This window comes from Labeo rohita, unplaced genomic scaffold, assembly GCF_022985175.1.
Source record: "Labeo rohita strain BAU-BD-2019 unplaced genomic scaffold, IGBB_LRoh.1.0 scaffold_62, whole genome shotgun sequence".
In the NCBI taxonomy this organism is placed as follows: Eukaryota; Metazoa; Chordata; class Actinopteri; order Cypriniformes; family Cyprinidae; genus Labeo; species Labeo rohita.
In genome coordinates, this window is record NW_026129546.1 from 59,054 (window position 1) to 83,146 (window position 24,093).

The following is a 24,093-nucleotide window of genomic DNA, read 5'->3' on the forward strand; positions in this document are numbered from 1 at the left end:
AACAAACAAATTGTAGTCTGATTTTAACTGTAGTCTGTTTTTAATGGGCAGGACTGTAGTGTTATTGAAAGACAACATTTAGCCTGTATTTAAGATGAATATATATATTAGTCTATGAAGTATTGAGTTTTGGTCTACAGACAGGAAGTTTTAGGGGTAATGAGTTTTCTCTGTCAACCTCTTAATATGTGAAACAATATGGTACTCTCAATACAGTATGGAAGCTTTTTAATATTTATTCAACGTGTAAAATATAATATTGCACCACTGTTCATTTTTGTTCCTCTAAAATGTCTGTTCTGGATTTACTGGGGTAATTTTGACTGAAAGGCTATGTTTCGGGGGGAAACAGCATTCGACTCATATGTAAATTGTGCTAGTTTATTTCACAATATTAGACGAAAAGATGAGGAAAAGGCCATGGACACTAGACCCTTACATCAAAAGAAATCAGGACAGAAGTGGTCTAATATGTGGACTATAATGCGGATTTAAACACCAGGTATAAACAGTAATGGTTCTCCCTCGTCTACTTGTGATCCGATCAACCAAAATGCATCTTAATACCAAGTGCAAACAGGGCCTCAGATTACTTACAGAGCCAATCAGATGCCAACTGTCGTAATAGCCTCCGAACAGTAGGCGACGCTGAGACGTCACGGCCCTTCCCAACGTCACCAGAGCGCATGCGCACCTCACGCACCGGAGGAAGTCGTCAAGATTCAGTTTCCCGTCGTTTCATCCTGAACTAAAACACAACAAACCCATGCCGATATAATGGTCGCACCCTTTTAAAACGAGTTATTTTGTTTCGCGCCTCAGTGTCATGTGTTAAATGAATTACGGGACTGATAATAGTGAGTAATCCTGAGAGAAATGGATATTTCAACGCCGCCAGAAGGTAAGAGTGCACTTGCGCGCGTGATCGTACTGCAGCGCGACCGCGAACGAACTGGCATTATTTACATCAAAATGACACCAATAAACACACAAATGACACACAAAGTCAGCCTTTGCATGCTGGTTAGTTTATATTGACTGTCTAGCGTGGATGGGATGGCAGGTGAAGTTGCTAAATCGCTTGCAGGTTCAATGACATTCTGTATATAAAGCTTTTACAGTAGATGTCAATGGTGACCAATACTAGTAAAAATATCATACTATAATAAAACTGTGGACAGTCGGTATTAGCGATGGCTGTCATCTCAAAAAGATGTGTAAGGAAATGTCTGAAAGCTTCTTATGCTTTGAGAAAGATAGCAAATGTTTAACATTTAAAATATCTTAAAATAATTCCTAATATTCATTAAAAATAATACTATATAAAATGTTCTATAGTGTATATATATATATATATACATATATATACATATATATATATATATATTTTTTTTAATATTATGTATTTATTTTGTGTATTGTATTTTTTTTTCTCTCTCTATTTGATTTTTCCCATCAGATCAAGAGCTGCGTAATGTCATTGACAAACTGGCCCAGTTTGTCGCCCGAAATGGACCCGAGTTTGAGAAGATGACCATGGAGAAGCAGAAGGACAACCCTAAGTTCTCGTTTCTGTTCGGAGGGGAATATTTCGGCTACTACAAGTACAAACTGGCCATCGAACAGCAGCAGCGTACGTGAATGAACCGCTGCAGAGCATAAGTCGCGTTTATTTCTGCTAACCAGTGTTATTTTAATATTATTTATATTGTCTTGTAGTTTGTTTTAACATTTTGACTGAGCTTTTATTTATTTTATTTTATTTTTTGTTTACATTTGTATTATTTTTTATTTGTTTTTTTAAATATATTTTAATTTATATTTACTTCAGGCTTAGTTCAGTTTTAGTTTTTACTGATTTTTTTTTTTGTAAGTTCCACATTTAAAGTTTATTTTATTTCAGCTTTAATTAACAGAAGTGATTTAATGTTTTTAGATTTAGTTTTAGGTATCGCTAATAACCCTGCTACTAACACAGGGCTTGTGTGATGGAAATTTACAGCTAAATTTGCCTGTTTGACAGCTGTTTTGTGTATGTATTCGTCTTTAAGGTGTGCTTCTCTCCTTTATAGATTCTGCCCCTCTTGATGATGAATATAAAATGGAAGGTATTTATTAGACCGATGATCAGAAATGTTTCATTTTTCCTGGTATTCATGAAGTTCTTCTGCATCATTAGTGCTTGAAACTTTTGTTTTTATACTTAATTTGTCAGATTATGTTATGGCTTAAGTTTTCTCAGACATACTTCAACCTGTATAATGGGTTGAAACTTAAAAAAAACTGCAAATTCTCATTTTTGGTTGAGCTATTCCTTTAAAGCTACGAATGTTACTTCCCCACCCTTTTTTTTTTTTACTGCATACATGATATCTGAACTTGTGCAGCTTGATTTAATTTTTGGTTTACTTTTGTTTGCAAATACAAGTATTCTGTGTAAATCTTGACTGAAACTTTCAGTTTCATTTTCAGCTTAAGGAAGCCACAAGCGAGCAGTTTTTCTTTGGGTTCTGTAATTGATTTGCAGTCAGTTTTAGTATGTCATATCCCCATGCTTTCCTAGCTTAATGTTTCTGTATTCCCAAGTTTTTCATGCAACTCTCTCCAGACATGGAAAATCAGAGGGGAACAAATGAGCATGAGTGATTTCCTGCATGTTTCTCTGATCTGAATGGCTTCGCTCTGGGAACGTCCATTCAAAAGAGTCACGTTTCCTTCAGTAGAGCTTTCCAGTGTGATCGTTCGTTCTCATCCATCAGATCTGGACGCACTGGCAAGCAGATGTTTGTTTCGGAGTACAGTAAAATTGATGGTTTTTGTGTCCGTGTGTTCTTGTGTTTAGCAGTGCTCTGTAAACCTGCGGGGAAAGAGGTCGCTGATGTTCCTGCGCCTATGACAATGCTCCCGCCGCCGCCTATCCCGCCAACCACGCCATCTATGGAAGAGCTCATCCAGCAGAGCCAGTGGAACCTCCAGCAGCAGGAGCAACACCTGCTCAGCCTCAGACAGGTGCGTCAAGATCATTTGCACACCAGGGCTGCATTTATTTGACCAAAAAAATACAGTAATATTTTGAAATATTATTACAATTTAAAAGAACGGTGTTCTGTTTGAGTATATTTATGTTGGCTTGACAAAGCCAACCTACTGATCTACTATTTAAGCTGTTGTTTCATCTTCTGAGACTAAATTTAGTAGGAATCTACAACCACCAAACTTGGGTCAGACCTTCAGACTGGTCTGACTCAGGTTGCTGTAACTTTTCCAAATGACCAGACTTATGGTTTTTGAAAAAAAAAAAAAAAAAATGAACAAACAAAATAGCGTTGCACGATATACCAGTACTTTAAAAGTATCGCGGTACCCTGCTTTTAAAAAATGGTACGATTCACTTCATGAGCATTTTACCGTTTCATTTGCAGAACACTGTCGTCATATAATGAAGACCCTAAAGGTCTTCACAGCAACCCATCAAAATAAAAGTTTGGTTTAACTTGACAGTCAGAAATATATTAATATATTACTTAATGTAAAGATGGTACTACTACAAATAATAAAAATATTATTAACACAATGTTTAAGGAATATTTACCAGAAAAATTATTTACCAGAATTTATTTACCAGAAAACTGTAAATACACAACAAAGAAAAAAAAAAAGAAATGGCCTATAATAAATTAAATCTTTATCAAATCTAATTATCCTTTATAAATTCGTTAGACATGCTTTTGATTATTAAAATGTAATGAAACTATTAAAATAGAATCCAGAAAATTGATGGAAAACAGATTCACAAACAAAACTGAATTTGAGGAGGAAAATAAAATGTTTTTCATAGGGCCTTAAAATCATGTAATTTTTGTTAAAAATGTAATAAATTGCTGCTGAATTCTGCAAGTTTCATGATTTCAATTAATTATACATGCATCTTGATTCATTTTGTTTAATGTAACCATTAAAATAGAGTCTAGAAAAATTTAAATGGAATTTAGGAAAAAATAAAACAGATTTCATCCCTCTTTATTTCATTTGTGTCTTTGGTTTATTGTAGTTGTCCTTTAGTTTGTTACTTGCATCTAGGTTTTTTATTATTAATAAAGATAAAATGACAAAAAATGACTGTCATTATATAAATTGTTGTTGTGAAATAAATGTACTATATCATGATATAAGATTTAGCTTTATCCTTTAAGCTGATTTACCAATATAGCAAAGATCTCTACATACCTGTAGGCTTGTTACTTGTTCACAATATCCTGTGTAGTGGCACTTGCATGTGATTATTATTGTTTTGTTTTTTATTTTTTAAAGGGTGGATGAAATGCTTTGTTTTAATAGATAAAATAACTATGACCTAACTATGGACTATGAACTATGACAACACTAAATCAAAACTACAAAAAGTTCCATAGACTTTCATTGAGGGGGTCAATTTTTGTACATTAAATACATTATTTAGGCTGGCTTTTGCTAGCAAAGTTTAACAACTGTCCTAGGACAGTATGTTAATTCATGGTAGCAATGTGTTCTGTCATGTTAACGTCAAAACATGTTAGCAGTGTGTTGTTAGAATGATTTAACATGATAATTCATGCTAGCAATGCGTTAAATCATGTTGGAATCATGTTAGCAATGTGCTAAATCATGTTAGCAATATGTTATTCATGTAAAACATGCTAGTAATATGCTAAAACATGTTAGCGGTGTGTTAAATCATGTTGGTAACATTTTAAAACATGCAAGCAACATGTTAAATCATGTTAACTTGTTAAATCATGTTAGCAACCTGTGATGTTAACGTCTTTGTTAAATGTTAACATCTTAAATCATGGTAGCACCATGCTAAATCAGGTTAGCAATGTTTAATCATATTGGTAACATTCTAAAACATGCAAGCAACAATGTGTTAAATCATGTTAACATGTTAAAACTTGTGTTTTAGCATTGTGTTAATTTTTCTAACAAGATGCTAATTCATGCTAGCAATGTGTTAAATCATGTAAGAATCATGTTAGTAATGTGCTTAAACAATAAATAATCATGCTACTCAGATGTTAAAACAAAAACAAAATGTTAAATTATGTTAGCAGTGTGTTAAATCATGTTAACAGTGTTAAATCATTCTAACAACATGCTAATTCATGTTAGCAGTGTGTTAAATCATCCTAGTAACATGCTAAAACAAAAACAAAATGTTCAATTGTTAGCAACATGCTAAAACAGGCTAGAAGTGTGTTAAATCATTCTAACAACATGCTAATTCATGTTAGCAGTTTGTTAAATCACATTAGAATCATGTTAGCAATGTTTTAAAACATGTTAGCAACATGTTAAAATATTAAAAAAATGCAAGAATGTGCTAGTAATGTTAAGTCATGTCAGCAACGTTGTTAGTATTATGTACAATTATGCTAGCAACATGTTAAAACATGTAAACAATGTCTTAGCAGTGTGTTTAATCATGTCAGTGACATCTGAATAAATGCTAACGTGTTAAATAACACATTAAAACATGTTAGCAGTGTTTAATCATACTAGTAACATGCTAAAGCATGCAAGCAACGTGTTAAATCATGTTAGCAAATGTGTTAAAACAGGCAAGAAATGTTTTAAGTCAAGATAGAACAATGTTACCAATTATGTTAAAACATGTTAGCAACATGGTAAAAGACTAGAAAAATGTTAAAATATGTTAGCAATGTACTAAATCATGCCAGCAACATATTAAACATGTTAGTAATCTGTTCATTCATGTTAGCAATGTTTAAAATGTGCTAGCAGTGTATTAAAACATGTTAGCAACATGTTAAATTGTAACAATAGGTTAAAACATGTTAGCAACATTCTAACAATGTGTTAAATAACGCTAACAACACTAAAACATACTAGCGAAGTGTTAAAACATGGTAGCAACATGTTAACATGTTTCAAAATTTCAAGCATGGCTTTGTCAAGCCAACATCAATGTTTGTTTACAAAATTTACTAACTGGTTCAACATGTAACTTGTGAAGTTTTCAGCATCATTACTCCAGTCTTTGGTGTCACATTCTAATATGCTGATTTCCTGCTCAAGAAACATTTCTGATTATCAATGTAGAAAAAATCTTACTAAACCAAACTTTTGAACTTTTATATATTGTTAAATAAATGTGTGTTTTGGGGTTTCAGGAGCAGGTGACGGCCGCCATCTCTCTGGCGATGGAGCAGCAGATGCAGAAACTGCTGGTGGAGACGCAGCTGGACATGAATGAGTTCGACAACCTGCTCCAGCCCATCATAGACACCTGCACCAAAGACGCCATATCGGTACGAGCTGAAAATCTGCCACTCTCACCACCGCTCTGTCTGAAATGTCTCAGATTAGTCATTTTTTGGTTATTTTTGGTTCTCAGGCTGGTAAGAACTGGATGTTCAGTAACGCTAAGACCCCACCGCACTGCGAGCTGATGGCGTCGCATCTCAGAAACCGCATCACTGCAGATGCAGCGCATTTCGAGCTCCGTCTGCATCTCATCTATCTGACCAATGACGTCCTGCATCACTGGTGAGACACAGAGCTTTCATCTGAGTTGTATTATGTAACATTATAATGCTTTTGAATACTTAAATCAGCTGTGGAAGTGTTATTTTAATATCATTATACTATGATAGTATATTTTCAAGCATAACATTCATATTTTGAATTAGTTTTTATATTTTAATATCATTTTTTTTTTTTTTTTTTTTTTTTTTTTTTTTTTTTTTTTTTTTTAGCTTTTTTCAAATTTTTTCAAATTTAACACAGTTATAATGGGAAAGAGGTTATTTAAAAATATTTAAAATACATTTTGTAATATAAAATAAAAATATTGTTTAAAGTATTAATAATTTTAGTACTTTAAATAAATGAAAATTTTTGAATTTGGAAAAATACAGTTAATGTTTATTTTATTTCAGTTAACTTTTTTTTTAATGTCACAATGTAATGTTTTTGAAGCTGTTTGACGAGTGTTATTTTAGTATCATTATTATTTGATGACAGTATTATAACATCAATATTTTGAATTAGATTTTATATTTTCATATTTTAATAGCAATTTCATGTTGTTTTCTCTTTTTGTACTTTTTGTAATTTAAAATATTTACAATATATTGTCAAATATTTCTACATTATAATTGTGTTATATATATATATATATATATATATATATATATATACTGTTATATTTAAAAAATGGTTATGTTATTTTTAATGTTAAAGTACAATTTTGTTATATTAAATAAATATTGAATATAGTTTTTAATTTGTCTCAATTATAGTAATAATAATTTTAGTACTTAAGCTTAAACAAAAACTAAATAAAAACTAAAAATGTTGCCTTGAAAACTAACTGAAATAAGATTTCTGATGTTGTTTATTTCAGTTAACATTTTTTGTATTAGTTTTAATTTGAGTTAATTATTAGCTGTGATTTTAATTATTTAACTTAAGAAGAACTTAATCATAAATTAAAGTAATGTGATGCTGCTTTTTCACTTTTTTTTGCGAGTTCTCTTATGTTTTTATATTTTCTGTTTTCATTTTATTTTTTTGTTTAGTTTACTGCAGTTGTGTTCTGTCATTATATAAGTTTATTTGGTTTTTATTATTAATTTCCATTTTAGTTTTAGTAATTTTACTCTGTGAACTAATAATAATTGCTTTTGAAACTAACAGAAATTTAAAAAAAAAAAAAAAAAGATTTTTTTATGTATGTTTTAGTTAATGAGAACAAGAAGACTGGTCTGTAATTTAATTAAAAAGATTATTTCTTAATTAATTCATTCATTCATGATGCCTAATTTTCATGTAATTTCATTACAATTTCACTTAAAATTTAAGCTCCAAACTTAAAAGATTATTAGAAAATAAAGAGTTGTTATATTCACTTCCCATATTAAGAAAGTGAAAGCTGTGTTTTATGGCATTTTATTGAGCAAACCCTTGTTTTTCTCCACAGTCAGAGGAAAAATCAGAGGGATCTTTTGGCGGCTCTACAGAAGGTTGTGGTTCCCATTTACTGCACCAGCTTCCTGGCTGTAGAGGAAGACAAGCAACAAAAAATCACCCGCGTAAGATCATCCATCCCCATTTCTTCCTATTTGCAGCTCTTTTTTTAATGTCGATTTAGTGTCAATTTGACTTCTAGCACGAAAGTGAGCCATTGTTCTTCATGTTTTCAGCTGCTGCAACTTTGGGAGAAGAACGGCTACTTTGACGACATCACCATTCAGCAGCTTCAGAGTCCAGCTCTGGGTCTCGGACAGTATCAGGTACGGCTCATGCTATCAGACCTGTTTGTTTGGTAGTTAAATCTGGAGGATGTGTTTCTCATCACGTCTCTATTGTGTCTGCTCCAGGCGTCGCTCATTACGGAGTATGCCCCGGTGGTGCAGCCCGTCCAGATGGCCTTCCAGCAGCAGATCCAGACACTGAAGACGCAACACGAAGAGTTTGTAAACAATCTGAAACAGCAGCAAACGGCGGCGGTAGCAGCAGCCGCAGCTGCTGTCGGTCAGCTGACACCTGCAGATGCTGAAGTGAAGACACAAGCGCCCTTGACCTCTCAGCCTGGTAATAACTTTAAACAATATATATTTTATTGATATTATTACTTTGTATTTATAATATAATATTTTTATTATGTATATCTAAAATATTATAATTTTTCTTAAGGCACTGTATGATCACAGTGCTTCACAAAAATAGACAAAAAACGCATTGTCTGTTCTGATTATATATGATATTTGTTCTTAATTATGATTTCATTCTTGACTCGTGATGTCGATATTGATGTTTTTTTTCTTTATGTCATCAGCAGATCTGAAGCCTCCATTGGCCGGTCCTCCACCCAGCGATTATGAAGGCGCTCAGAGCCGACCATCAGACTCGAACCCGGCAGCATCATCCGACATTCCCTCCTCTAAACCCGGCTGGTTCGATCCACAGCACAACATGCCATCATGGAACCCGCAACAACCCGTGAGTGAAAAAAAATGCTTCAAAATCTGTGTATTAATACTAAGCCGATTACTGATTACACTAGATTATGTTTTAAAATGCTCATATAATCAGATTAGTGGTACTATTTTATTGATTACATTTCACTCACTCATTGGCATTTAAATTGTTAAAAACAGATTTTTCGTTAAGTTTTTCAATCTTTTTAATTTTTCGTTCTAAAAAAAAGCCTACTGCTTTGTCACTTTGTTAAATTATATTTCCGTTTTTATGATTGAATTATTGATTTAAACAACTTGCGAATCCTTGCAGTTCCTTCACAAACCAGCTTTTATATTGTTGATAACAAATATCTTTCATTCTCTTGGTAATTTTATATCAGTATGGAACAAGATTATCCTATTCAAATCAATCTGATAAACTATGGTGGCATTTTAGTGCCAACTTTATTCTTGAAACGTTCCAACTTTATACTCGAAACATTCCGACTTAATTCGCTAAACATTCCGACTTTATTCACAAACTATATCTCGACTTTATTCTCAAAACATTCTGACTGTATTCTCGAAACATTCCGACTTTATCCTGAAACATTCCAACTTTATACTCGAAACGTTCTGACTTCATTCGCTAAACATTCCGACTTTATTCACAAACTATACCTCGTCTGTATTCACAGACTATATCTTGACTTTATTTACAAAACATTCTGACTATATTCTAGAAACATTCTGACTTTATTCTCGAAACGTTCCGAATTTTTTTCGAAACATTCCGACTTGATTCACAAACTATATATCGACTTTATTCTTAAAACATTCTGACTTTATTCTTAAAACATTGTGACTTTATTCTTGAAACGTTCCTGACTTCATTCTCATAATATTTCGACCTTATTCTCAAAACATTTCGACTTTATCCTCGAAACGTGCCGACTTCATTTACTAAACATTCCGACTTTATTCACAAACTATACCTCGACTGTATTCACAAACTATATCTTGACTTTATTCACAAACATTCTGACTGTATTCTTGAAACATTTTGACTTTATTCGCGAAACGTTCCGACTTGATTCACAAAATGTATATCGACTTTATTCTCGAAACATTCTGACTTTATTCTCAAAACATCCCGACTATATTCTTGAAATATTCCGACTTCATTCACAAAACATTCCGACTTTGTTCACAAACTATATCTTGACTTAATTCTTGAAACATTCTGACTTTATTCTTGAAACGTTCCTGACTTTTATCCTGAAATGTTCCAACTTTATACTCGAAACGTTCTGACTTCATTCGCTAAACATTCCGACTTTATTCACAAACTATACCTCGTCTGTTTTCACAAACTATATCTTGACTTTATTTACAAAACATTCTGACTATATTCTCGAAACATTCTGACTTCATTCTCACTCTATTTCGACTTTATTGTCAAAACATTTCGACTTTATCCTTGAAACGTGCTGACTTCATTCGTGAAACATTCCAACTTGATTCACAAACTATATCTCGACTTTATTCTCAAAACATTCTGACTTTATTCCTCTAAACATTCCGACTTCTTTTGCAAAATATTCCAACTTTATTCACAAACTATATCTCAACTGTATTCTTGAAACATTCCGACTTTATTCTCAAAACGTTCCGACTATATTCTTGAAATTCCGATTTCATTCACAAAACATTCCGACTTCATTCTCACAATATTTCAACCTTATTCTCGAAAAATTCTGACTTTATTCTCAAACCATTTAGACTTTATTCTCATAATGTTAGTTTTTATTTTTAACGTGGCATAAAAATGCTGCCGTAATTAGGTCAGAAGTAAGAGTAATCTAAAAGTAGTGTAATATTGTTATTAATTCAAATTTTTGTAACGTCAATTGAAATCAGTAACCGATATTTTTTTTTTTTCCAAATAAAAATCAAATAGATGTATATTGCAAACAAAAAAAAATTCTAGCATTTTCTTTGTCAATGACCTTTAAATAAAAAAAAAAGTGTTTTTTACTTATTTAAATATTCAAGCCAGCACTGATACTAATCTATTCATTGTTTCCGCCTCCAGCCGCCATTTGACCCGTCTCAAGCCCCGCCCCCCTGCCCGCCCTGGAACAGCCACGAGGGCATGTGGAATGAGCAGCGGGACCCCAACTGGAGCGGCCCTCGGGACGGAGGCCCCGGAGGCCCCGGAGGCCCCACAGGCCCCACAGGCCCCTGGAGCAGCCAGAACGAGCCTCCGCCCTCTTGGAGCGGCCAGTTCGACCAACCGCCATGGAGCAACCAGCCAGATCAGCCGCCGCCGTGGGGCCAAAGGGAGCCTCCCTTCCGCATGCAGCGTCCGCCACATTTCCGCGGGCCCTTCCCTCCACACCAACAGCCGCCGCCGTTCAACCAACCGCCACCACCTCACAACTTCGGACGCTTCCCGCCACGCTTCATGCAGGACGAGTTTCCTCCACGGCATCACTTTGAACGGCCGCCGTATCCACCGCACCGGTTCGACTACCCACAGGGAGACTTTCCTGGAGGTGAGACCTTGATATTTCTATTTGTGAAAACTACTTTAATGATCTAGTTATTTTAATGATCTATTTTACAATTATTGTAATGGTAATATATGAAAACTTAAAATATCTCAAATAAAACCTAATTCTAAATATTAATAAATGCTGTACTACTATACCAAAATTACTAATTACTAAACTACTAAAACAGAAATGAAATACAAAAAAATAAAAATATGTAAAAATAACATAAGACCTAAAACAAAAAATAAAATCTGAAAATATAAAACCTAAACATTAATATTAATATTTTGCCTAGCATGCTGAAATTTTAGACTTGGCATAAGTAGGACTAAACTTTCCAGGTTACTCTTTGCTTCCAAGTCATACATTATATATATTTTTTTCGTATCAGAGATCGGTCCGCCTCCTCATCACCACCCGAACCAGAGGATTCCTCCTCCCGGGATGTCTGATCCTCCTCCGTGGGGTGGGAACCAGCATCCTGATTTTGGACCGCCTCCTCACGGCTTTAACGGTCAGGCGCCACACATGCGGCGGCAAAACCCATCTCACGTCAATCAGGACGACCCCAGCTTGGTACCCAACGTACCCTACTTTGACCTACCAGCAGGACTCATGGCGCCGCTTGTCAAGGTGATTTTTACATTCGACTTCAGATGGGAAAGTAGGCGGTTGTCGGTCTCATTTTAATTTTATACTTTCTGTTTGATAACAGCTTGAAGATCATGATTATAAGCCTCTGGACCCCAAAGACATTCGTTTGCCACCTCCGATGCCTCCCAGTGACCGGCTGCTGGCCGCGGTAGAGGCGTTTTACAGCCCACCGTCCCATGACAGACCCAGAAACAGGTGATGCCAAAGTGACTGCTGTTGGTTTGTAGTTTTTTTGGTCATTTTTATTTAATACTTCAGTTGTAATGACTGAGAATGATTGTTTTTCCAGTGAGGGTTGGGAACAGAACGGTCTGTACGAGTTCTTCCGGGCCAAAATGAGAGCAAGGCGGAAAAAGGAACAAGACAAACGCAACAGGTGAGAAATAAACTCTTTATTAAATTCTAATAAAAACTGACAATATTAAAACATTTTGTTGGTTGAAATAAAACTAATGATGAACAAAAATTACAAATGTTGGCTTCTGCAACGTAAATAAAGTTGAAATCCTAAAATTACTAAGACTGAAACTGGAATACAAACTAAATATAAGAAAAAAAAAACTCATAACAATTACAAGAACACTCAACAGAATTATTAAAACTAAAATAAAAGCTGAAAGTAGGAAAATAACACAAAAAATAATTTAAAATATTAATAAATGCTACAACTAAAATAAAAAATAAATATGAAGTCTAATTTAACAAAATGCAACAAACATTTGTGTAACTAAAATTAAAATCAAGATGAAAAGAAAACCTAATTCAACATATTAATAATACTAAACTGAAATAAAAATAAATATACTAAATATAAAAAATTGTAAAACTAAAATTAAAAGCTGAAAATGAAAAAAAAAGGCTATTGAAACACTATAATAGTATACTAAAATTACTAGAACTGACATAAAAATATGCTAAATCTAATAAAAAAAAGAGAACATTACTTAATTGGTAAAAATGTAAACATTTAAATGAAAGTTGAAATTAATAAAAAAAAAATACTAAAACTACTAAAATATTAAAACTAAAATTTAAATAAGATTAAGGAAATAAAACTAGTGTATTTTTAATATTGTTAAATACTATAATTGTAAACTAAACTTACTAATCTAATAAAAATATACTCAATAAAAAAAAAATAGTACAACTAAAATTAAATAGAAAATTTTAATTCAAAAAAGACTATTGAAATACTATAATAGCATAAAATGACTTAAACTGACATAAAAATATGCTAAATATAAACAACCCCCCCCCCAAAAACAACAGAACATAAAATAATTAAAAATTCTAAAATTAAAATGAAAGCTGAAAGTTATTTTTAAAAAATATTAAAACTACTAAAATAAACTAAAATTTAAATGAAAGATGAAGAAAAAAAAAAAAAACAGTGTTATTAGTTTAACTAGTGTTAAATACTATAATGGTATATTAAACGTACTAATCTGAAATAAAAATAAATATACTAAATTTAAAAAAAAAATGTAAAACAAAAATTTAATTGAAAACGGAAAATACAAAACAAGACTAGTAAAATGCTAATAGTTTACTAAAATTACTAAAACTGACATAATATGCTATCTATCTATCTGTCTATATATGTGTATATATGTGTGTGTGTATATATATATATATATATATATATATATATAAACAGAACATAGAACATAATTGGTAAACATTTTAATAATAAAATGAAAGCTGAAAGTTATTAAAAATACTAAAACTACTAAAATATTAAATGTAAAATTTAATTGAAAAAATCATGTATTTTTCAATATTGTTAAATACTATATTGATATACTAAAATACTAAAACTGACACAAAATCTATATATATGTATAAGCCTAATAAAAATGACAAAAAAAAATGAATAAAACTTAAAACTAATTAAAATGAAAACTAAAAATAATAAACTGAAACCTAATTCAGAATATTAATAAACATGTACGTACTACTAATACTGTATACTAAAATAACATTGGAATTCAGATGCGACAAAACAAAAATCATTCCCATTGTTTCCTCGTTGCTAAAAATTCATGTGACTTTTTTTTTTTTTTTTTTTTGGGCAGCTCTAGAGGGAGTCCCTCCCGCAGTCGGTCGCGCAGCCGAGGACGATCCACGTCCCGCTCCAGCTCCAGGTCTTCCAAATCCTCTCGCTCCAGATCCCGATCCAGATCCCGCTCTCGTTCTCGTTCCTACTCCAGATCTCGATCCAGGTATCCCAAAAAAAATAGCTGATATTCACACCATTTTTTTCCAGCCACAGGAAGTTGTTGAACACATTTTTTGACTTTCTCCCATAGGAGCAGGAGTCACTCCAGATCCAGGTCCCAAAGTCGCTCCCGCTCTAGATCTCGCTCCAGGTCACGATCTCCAGACAAGCGCCGCCACGCCGCAAAATCACGCAGTCCGACGCCACCGTGAGTAGATCTGCTTTTTGTTTTCCAAATCTAGTTTGCATTTGACCAACGAAGAACTTTTTTGTTCTTCGTTTTTATTTTATATATATATATATATATATATAAATACGTTTGTCAAGACAAACTGTAAGTTGGCTTGAGAAAGCTGGACCAAAATGTTTTAAAAGTTTTTAAGTTTTAATGGTTTCAAGTCTGAAATAATATGAAGTTTAAAGTAGTTTTTAAAGATTAAAGTTTAAATGCAGTCTGTCAGATAGATGTCATGATTAGCAAGTTACATTTTTTTATTTTGTGAACTTGAATTTTTTTTTTTTTTATTAAAATAAATGCATAAAAAATTGTATATTTTGCTTAATGGTTATTTAATCTAATAAATTTCACAACATCCATCCAAGCAAAATTGCAATTAAACATGGCGTTTATGTCGAAATGGTCTCTTCACAGCTCCACATCTGGTTTGGGTTCAGGCCCTGCTGCGTTACCCGTCGACCTCAGGCTGGGCGAAGAAAACAAGGGCCATCAGATGCTCATGAAGATGGGTAAGTGATCACCAAACACTGTATGAATCAGCCTCTGTTGATCCAGCGCTAAATCTTTTTCTTTTCATCCTGCAGGCTGGAGTGGATCAGGAGGTCTTGGCGCTAAAGAACAGGGCATTCAAGACCCAATCAAAGGAGGAGACATCCGGGACAAGTGGGACCAGTATAAAGGAGTGGGAGTACCGCTGGACGACCCGTATGTGAACTACAGGCGAAACAAAAGCTACAATTTCGTGGCAAGGATGAAAGCACGAGAAAAAGGTATTGGTGTTTTTAAAGCACAGGACTAACATCACTAATATTGATGCACCTTAAGTATTATACTTAGTATTAATTATGACCAAGTATGAATGTGTTTTTATCTTTTTCGTCCTCAGTAAGCAGAGACCCCCAGGAGCCCTCCAGCACAGAGTGATTACCCATGGTCTGTTTTTTACTGTAGATGTCATAAAGCTGTTTTTCACATTCGTTTGGACATTTTATCTCGCCCTTGGTTCCTTTTTGTAGTGAAATGCATCCAAGCATCATATTGTAACTCTCAGAAGTGTAAGTGTCATCGCAAGTGTTTCCTTTGATTAACCTGAGACTCTGTACAAGCAAAATAAAGACGTTTTAAAAAGGGCAGGTGTTTATATAAACATTTCATTTATGCAAATGATTGACGAGAAGCACAACAAACAGGTACTAAAAAATGCTGGTTTATTTTGGCATGTTATTGCATGAACAATGATTGAAAAAAATGTTGGCTGTTTTTGATCTATAGATGATGCATCCATAATGTTCAGTCAGCTGTAATGATAGTCTCTCATTTCTTGTAGAACTTCCTCTAATGCATCTTCAATACTCACTTTGGGTGGTCTGTGGGCATGAATAAACTAGAAAAAAAAAAGTTTTGTTAGCAAACAGTAAAGAGATTATGATATATAATGTTCATTCCTTGTCAAATTCTCACCTCTTTAGCTTCCTCTAGTGTGGTGTATTTGTAGTCTGCAGGTTCCAGTGACTCGATCACTGATGTGTAGTGACGTCTAGTGGAGTCAATGAATGCTCTCGTGAGGGCCAACTGCTGCCGCAACATGTCGTTGAGTGCAAAAACGGCAGGATTGTATGCTGTCAAACCTATTAGCATGGAAGATAATGATGACTTTAACTAGTAGGAAAAAGATTTTCTCAGTGACTGAAATGTTCTGACTCTTTATAATAACGACTTGAGATGTTCATGTTTTTTAGGTTCAGCATGTAGTTTATATTGTATACTCACTCTCAATGGCTTCAGCGCTGACTGTGTGACTGGCTATTGGGGTGGGGTCCACGTACGTCATGCCAATTGATGGACCAACAGCAGCCATACCTGAAACAATTGATAACATAAATTGGTGGATCTCACAAAAACATGTCCAGGTCTTTCAAGGTTTTTTGCATCACACTATTGGGAATAAGAAGCAAAATGTGCCTAAATGTCATGAAAACACTGTCAAAATGAACAGAACATGACGTGTTCTTGACCCGAATACATATTTCACGAAAAAAGAACGAAAGTGGTCCTAAACCTTAACCCTGAAGAATGCCCCAAAGAAATATGACATAGACATGTTGTTGATGGTTTTCGTGAGATTCAGCCTAACACCTTTTTTTCAAAACAAGAAAAAGTGGGCCTAGACTATATAACTGTGAGGTACACCCCAAAGAATTGGAGTTAGAAATATGACCTAGAGATGTTCTTGATGGCTTTTGTGAGATTCAGCCAAATACTTTTGTTTAAGAACAAGGACAAAAGTGATTCTAAACTATAACCCTGAGGTACACCCCAAAGAACTGAAGTTAGAAATATGACTAGAGATGTTTTTGATGGATTTTAGCAAATTCAGCCAGATATTTTTCTTTCAGAACAAGAACAAAAGTGGCCTTAAACTATAACCCTGAGGTCCACCCCAAAGAATTGGAGTTAGAAATATGACCTAGAGATGTTCTTGATGGCTTTTGTGAGATTCAGCCAAATACTTTTGTTTCAGAACAAGAACAAAAGTGGCCTTAAACTATAACCCTGAGGTACACCCCCAAAGAATTTAAGTTAGAAATATGACCTAGACATGCACCTCATGTTTTCTGTGAGATTCAGCCAAATACTATTCTTTCAGAACAAGCTTGAAAGTGCTCCTAAACTATAACCCTGAGGTACGCCCCAAAGAATTGGATTTAGAAATATGACCTAGACATGTATTTGATGTTTTTCGTGAGCTTCAGCCAAATATTTTTACTTTCAGAACAAGAACGAAAGTGCTCCTAAACTATAACCCTGAGGTACATCCTAAAGAAATGAAGTTAGAAATATGACCTAGACATGTACTTGATGGTTTTTGTGAGATTCAGCTAAATACCTTTCTTTCAGAACAAGGACAAAAGTGCTCCTAAACTATAACCTTGAGGCACTCCCCAAAGAATTGAAGTTAGAAATATGACTAGACATGTTCTTGGTGGCTTTTGTAAAATTCAGCCAGAAACTTATTTCAGAACAGAAACAAAAGTGGTCCTAAACTATAACCCTGAGGTACGCCCCGAAGAATCTGATTTAGAAATATGACCTAAACATGTACTTGATGGTTTTTGTGAGATTCAACCAAATACCTTTCTTTCAGAAGAAGAACGAAATATAACCCTGATGTACACCCCAAAAAATGGAGCCTGGCTGGACTGAAGTATCAGATAATGTAAACCTACCAGAAGACCATGCGTAAGTTAGTCCATCTGCCTGAGTCTGTATTGCAACCTCCTTCATGTGACGGCCAGGACTAGGGCCGCGTGTGACCGTTGCATTTGACGAGCTAGACCTCGAGGAAGAGTCTGAGTGGTGACTGGATGATGATGATTGTGATAAAGTACAGTCGTCATCGTCGTTGCCATCCTGGGATTTGTATGAGCTGTACTGGGCCTCACTAATCAGTGAGGCATCTTTGTCTTTATCTGTGAGACGTCCTGAGATCTCACTAGCGCTCTGTGGTGTTTCAGAATGGATTTCACTCTCAAAATCACTCTCGTAGTCAGCTGAGACCTCTTCTGATGCGGGTGGTGAAGCAACCTTTGTGATGTTAGATGACTTCTTGTTTCTATCTTCTGTTCTGGCTTGTGTTTCTTTCTGTGATTGAAAACAATGTTTTTCAATTTAAAAAAAAAAACGTATGCACATTATGTTCAGAAATGATATTCAACGCACCTTTTCTTTTGAAATTTCAGCTGCTTCAAAAGGCATAGGAGCAAGATCATCCAGTGTCATTACGTTCAATTTGAAATCTGTGGGAAATCATCAAGAGGAAAAAAAAATAACACTTTGGTGAACAATTCCATTTAACAATAGTTAAGAACAGTTTTAAAAGTTTGCTAGATTGTCAATCCACAGGTGTTTTACCATCCGATGCTGCACTCCTCTCGCTCAGAGTATCATCAGAATCAGGTGCCGCAGCAACAGGAAAAAGATCGTCCAAAGACTGAACCTCACTGTGATCAGTTTCAGAGGACACTGAATGTTCGGTGAACCGGACCATGCGTGACTCAGTTCTGCTGGGTGGAGGAGAAAAACTTTGATGGCTGAGAACTTTATGTCTTTGAGGAGTTGGCGAAGGTATGGTGGACTTTTCACTGATCTTCTTGTATAACTGGAAAAGAAGAAAGTCGTACCTATTTAGAACATGAAGGAGAGTAAACTTGGGTCAAACAACTCTTTTAACTCTTCTAATACCTTTTTAACTGGTTGAGGACTCTTCTGCCTCACTGCATTTTGCAAGGAACCCTCTGATAAGCTAAGAGAATCTCCTAGAAGTTGTCGGATGTCCTGTTCATCACTGTCTAAACTGATTCTACTTTCTTTACGTTCATTCAGACCAGACGCTCTCTCAGGAACCTTCTCCTCTTGAGGTGTGGACACCGTCCTCTTCTTTAGAAAGCGACTCCCTGTCATGCTCAGATCGCTGCTGGATTGAACAGATAAACGCGTCTCTTGTGGTTCTGAGAGGTTTGTATGGATGCTGGGGCCGTCGCTTTTGCTTTTTTGGTTTCTGATGCGGTTCTCGATGAGCGCTAGTCTGCTCAAAGCTGCGCTTTGTGAACTGCGTTGAGGTATGAACTTGAATTCATCTGTCTCTGCAGGTGTTCCTCTAGGAGCAGATGACAGTCTTTCTCCAGTGGGATCTTTAGAGGTCTTCTTCAGAAATCGGCTCCCGCCACCCATGGTGAAACTCTCCAATGTTGTCGTCTTCACAGGTTCCTGGTTTTCACTCTCTGATGGTGAAAGGACGTCGCTCAGGTCCTGGAATTGCATCTGCTTGGACGGTGTCATGAATTTTCCAGAGTTTTCCTGCGTAAAGAAGAGTTATTGCAACACCACAAACATTTAATAACAATGTAACAGGGATAGTTCACCGAAAAATTTAAATTCTGTTTGTTCAAACCCGCAAGACCTTCGTTTGTCTTCATAGTACAAATTATGATATTTTTTTTTAAATCTGAGAGCTCTCTCACCCTCTGTAGAAAGCAAGAGTCCTACCACGTTTAAGGTCCACAAAGGTAACATCGAAGGTAGCAAGAACATCAATAAAATAGTCTGTGACATTGGTGGTTCAATGGTAATTTTATGAAGCTACAGGAATACTTTTGCGCAAAAAACCAAAACTTTATTTTAGTAGCTCCATTATGGAGAATATTACGGTATATGCGCGTGCTTTGTTCTGCACATAAACGATGCATGTGTCACAATACTGTCCAAAATGGAGGCAGAGGGTGACTCTGGAGAGTGTTGTGACAAAATAAAATCGACTCTCACCAAAGTAAGAGACAAAGTCAATCAAATGTCTTTTAGATATTTATTCTTTGCAAAGACAGTCATACAGAAACACAGGTTACTGCAGAGTGCGACCCAGAAGGGAGGGCTCACTCCAATTTATATCTCTTCCCTAGTCTTCAAGGTTACATCTCCTAACTGGTAACTTTCCACACATAGTAAGAGTCAGACAAATACATTCTGCTACGTCATACTCCCAAGATTCAAATCTTTATATTTAGGGCCCTGATACCCTTCTCTTATGTCATTCTTAGAGCAGGTTTAAATAAAGCAGACCCTTACACAATATTCCATAAGCAAATAGATGAGTAAAATGAAATTTTCTTTCACAAGAGAAAGATTGGTTAATAAAGTTATTTTAGTTTTATTGTGCACAAATAGTATTCTTGTAGCTTCATAAAATTACTGTTGAACTACTTACGGACTCGTCACATGGACTATTTTGTCAATGTTCTTGGTCAGAGAGCTCTTGGTTTTCATCAACCATATCTTGTGTTACGAAGAGAAACAAAGGTTTTACATGTTTGGAACGACATGAGGGTGAGTAATTAATGACAGAATTTTCCATTTTTGGGTTAAATATCCCTTTAATGCTTCTTTTAAAAAATAAAAAATAAAAATAAAATCTTTCATTATTTGCTATTATAGCCCTGTTAGATTAACATTAAACATCATTAAAATAATGCATTATTTGTAAACATTTTAGAAAAGCCCTGGTGAAAAAACAGCATATGCTGGTTAGGTAGGTTTTGATGCTGGTTTAAGCTGGTCAAGGACCAGCATTCCAGCATCAAAACATACCTACCAGCATATGCTGTTTTTTTTCACCAGGGAAAGACACAACACCTACAACAGTATGCAAAAACAATGACTAAATATCTATTTAGCACTAAAGCCATATAATAGTGCACGGCTTCGGTGACGTCAGCCGTAAAGTTAAGTTGTTTCACATTACTGTTTTATAAAACGTTATAAAGAAATAACGTGATGAATTGAGCACAATAACGCCAGAAACGTGTATTTAAAAAAGTAAACAGCGTTTTAACTCCATGTCAGATTTAGAGCAGTTGTGTAAAACACACTAACCACATCTCTCTTGTCCTTTGAAATCCCGTTGTTTGAGAGTCTCTGTCCAGAGAGCTGAGCTTTCGCCCGGTCCAGAACTGAACTCCTTCCTCCACGACTCCACATCTTGACACAGATGGCTTTTTCACATGCATAACATAAACACAAAAGGCCTCGTCTCAGTTGAAACCGAACAAATCGCACCGTTGTAGCTTATATCGACATGTTTACAACTGATTGTTTCCCCGATGAAAACGCGACGCTCAAGCATGTTCACCATGACAACGTCGCGAGCGTTCCAACGTCACCGGAAGCTGATGACGGTCTTTTGGTTTCACTTCCTCGACTATTTTTAGTCTTTGTAACGTTACAAAGTTATTTTTGCGTCGATTAAAGATTAAAGAACCCAGCAAACACAAAACGTTTTTACAACGTCTCCTTCCAACGTTTTAAAAACGTTTTCGCAACTTTGTGAAAAAACTTATTTATAGCGTTTAAAAAACCCGATATTTGTCGTATTAAATACGTCGGAAAAACGTTATTACAACCTTTTTACAACGTGAAAAAAAACGTTTTTAAAACGTTGTTGTGTTTGCTGGGAAGTTTCACAACGAACCAATCGCAATTAACCATCCTGTAAGTATGCCAAATGAGACATGAAGAAAATACTTAATATTATTTGATAATTATTGCGTTATTATGTATGTTTTGTCAAGAGTTGAATTGTATCTCTGTCTGATAAAACACAATACGCGTGTTTTTCACGTTCAGGCGTATTTAATAGGACAAATGTCGGGTTTTTTAAACGTTATTATTTTCAACGTTGCAAAAACGTTTTTTAAACGTAAAACGTTTTGTGTTTTCTGGCTTCTTTAATCTTTAATCGACGCAAAAATAACTTTGTAACGTTACAAAGTTACACACAAGTAAAAATATATTTTCATTTAAAAAGCGAAAAAAAAAAGTGTACATTCATTACAAAAAAAATATTTTCATTTAAAGAAACGAAAAAAAAAAGTGTACATTACAAAATAGGGAAAAGGTATACAGGGTGGGCCATTTACATCACATCAAACTGAGTGAAGTGAGAGTCCTGCTTGGTTTTAACGTAACTTTATTCTTTTATGAGTTATTTACAAGTTTTTTTTAATGTGTAAACAGGACGTTAATGCATCCCATTTAGGTTATCCATATAAATGGCCCACCCTGTATATTCAGCTCAGTGAGTGAGAAAAGTCAGCATCTGCTGGAGTGTTTGTGGTTTGATCTGTTTGGTGGTCATCTGTAGTTTTTGGTTGCTGAGTGTGTCAGTAGTTTTTGGGTGAACCTTTTTTTTTCTTGTCATTTTCTCTCACAAATATGAACTCACTATCTTTTGTTCCACACAAACTAAATCTCTAAACTGAAATAAAGCAAATCCATCAACAGTTCAATAAGAGCCAGAGGTCAAATAGGACTTAAACCAATACTATATAACATACCAGCAGATATCTAATTTAATATCAAAGCAATATGTCACTTTCCTCATATTGGCTTTCATACAGGGCCAGAATTATTTTGAAGATCAGCTATTTTATTTCCATGACTTCCTGTAATAAAGGAAAGTGTGATGTAGATTGAACGCTGGCAAATTTACACAAAGATAAAAATCAATCTTAAGTGTTTTCACACATTTTAAGCATCGCTGCAGTGGGGTTTTTAGTAAACAGATGAAGAAAATGTTTCTCAAATGTGTTTGGTTCTGTTTGTGGCATCTAGTTGGTGAGTTTAAAATGTGTTTTTATGACTTCATTTGCTTCTGTTCTGGTACCTTGTAATACATTATTGGTAAAATGAGTTAGAGCAGATTATCGTTCACTTTTTCATATATAAATAACTGAGCTAACTTTCTGAGATCAAGTTTAGGTCTATAGTCTGGTATAAAGAATAGATTTAATAAAAAATGAAATCAAAATGAAGCTCACATGCCCAACAACACTAGTTATAGTTATAGTAAAAGTTTTAATCTGTGAAAAATTCTGCTCTTCAGGTGTGTTTGGTGTTAAAGTGAAGTCAGTGTCAGTGATGGAGGGAGATTCAGTCACTCTAAACTCTGGTCTTACTGAAATGAAGGATGATGATCAGATTCAGTGGAGGTTTGGTTATGAAAACATGTTAATAGCTGAAATCAATAAACAAGCTGTATATGATGAAGTTCTTGATGGGAGATTCAGAGACAGACTGAAGCTGGACAATCAAACGGGATCTCTGACCATCACAGATGCCAGAACTGGACATTCTGGGCGTTATGAACTGCAGATCAACAGTGTGAGAAAGTTTTTCAATCTCACTGTCCGTGGTGAGTTAAATACTGGTTTCCTTTTTCATATATTTAATCACCAGAAAGATGTCATTATTATTTCCACACACCAGTTAGCTTTTTATCTTTGTTCTATTGTTTTATGCTATTCATTTCAAATTTCAAATCATTTATTTTTATTTCAAAATATTTACTTTTTCTGTTTGTTCTCTTTGTCTTTGGTGATACAGAATGGACAACAATGTCAGTGATGGAGGGAGATTCAGTCACTCTAAACTCTGATCAAACTGGAATAATGGATGACGATGTGATTCAGTGGAGGTTTGGAAATGAAAACATTTTAATAGCTGAAATCAATAAACAAGCTGATAAAGTCACTGCATATGATGATGTTCTTGATGGGAGATTCAGAGACAGACTGAAGCTGGACAAACAAACTGGATCTCTGACCATCACAAACACCAGAACTGAACACTCAGGACGTTATGAACTACGGACCAACAGTGTCAAAGAGTTTTTCAATCTCATTGTCAACAGTGAGTTAAATATCAGTTTAGCATGTTTTATATTTTAATAACCATAATGATGTAATTATTAATCCACACACTGTTTGGCTTTTGTTATGTCCGTCATGTTTTATGATGTTACTCATTTTAAAAGTAAATTTCAATCTGTTTACTTTATTGTTTAGTAAACCACCATAAAGTTATTTGATGATCTGTTAACACACTCTGTTTCTGTGTGTTTTCTGCATTTGA

At 34.6% G+C, this 24,093-nt stretch overlaps 2 protein-coding genes across 5 annotated transcripts; one reads left to right on the forward strand and one right to left on the reverse strand.

Annotated features, from left to right (window-relative positions):
• The first annotated feature begins 670 nt into the window (after positions 1-670).
• Positions 671-15,761, forward strand: cherp (calcium homeostasis endoplasmic reticulum protein). 4 transcript variants are annotated; one of them, XM_051104037.1, is made up of 19 exons: positions 671-901; positions 1,460-1,633; positions 2,073-2,108; positions 2,843-3,009; positions 6,171-6,308; positions 6,395-6,546; positions 7,982-8,093; positions 8,205-8,294; positions 8,382-8,595; positions 8,840-9,003; positions 11,059-11,521; positions 11,913-12,154; positions 12,237-12,370; positions 12,465-12,551; positions 14,251-14,397; positions 14,485-14,601; positions 15,046-15,140; positions 15,216-15,401; positions 15,518-15,761. In XM_051104037.1, exons 1-19 carry the CDS (start codon positions 877-879, stop codon positions 15,553-15,555), a joined length of 2,781 nt encoding a protein of 926 aa, XP_050959994.1. In that variant the 5' UTR covers positions 671-876; the 3' UTR covers positions 15,556-15,761. The 4 variants fall into 4 exon arrangements, with proteins under 4 accessions (XP_050959994.1, XP_050959995.1, XP_050959996.1 ...); XM_051104038.1 differs by having other exon boundaries at positions 8,843-9,003; XM_051104039.1 differs by lacking the exon at positions 2,073-2,108.
• Positions 15,762-15,795: 34 nt separating this feature from the next.
• Positions 15,796-21,333, reverse strand: cunh19orf44 (chromosome unknown C19orf44 homolog). Its single transcript, XM_051104041.1, has 8 exons — positions 21,058-21,333; positions 18,874-19,488; positions 18,544-18,790; positions 18,352-18,428; positions 17,859-18,273; positions 16,402-16,491; positions 16,093-16,259; positions 15,796-16,015 (listed from the first exon to the last, which is right to left on the reverse strand). Exons 1-8 carry the CDS (start codon positions 21,160-21,162, stop codon positions 15,926-15,928), a joined length of 1,806 nt encoding a protein of 601 aa, XP_050959998.1. The 5' UTR covers positions 21,163-21,333; the 3' UTR covers positions 15,796-15,925.
• Between the last annotated feature and the right edge of the window lie 2,760 nt (positions 21,334-24,093).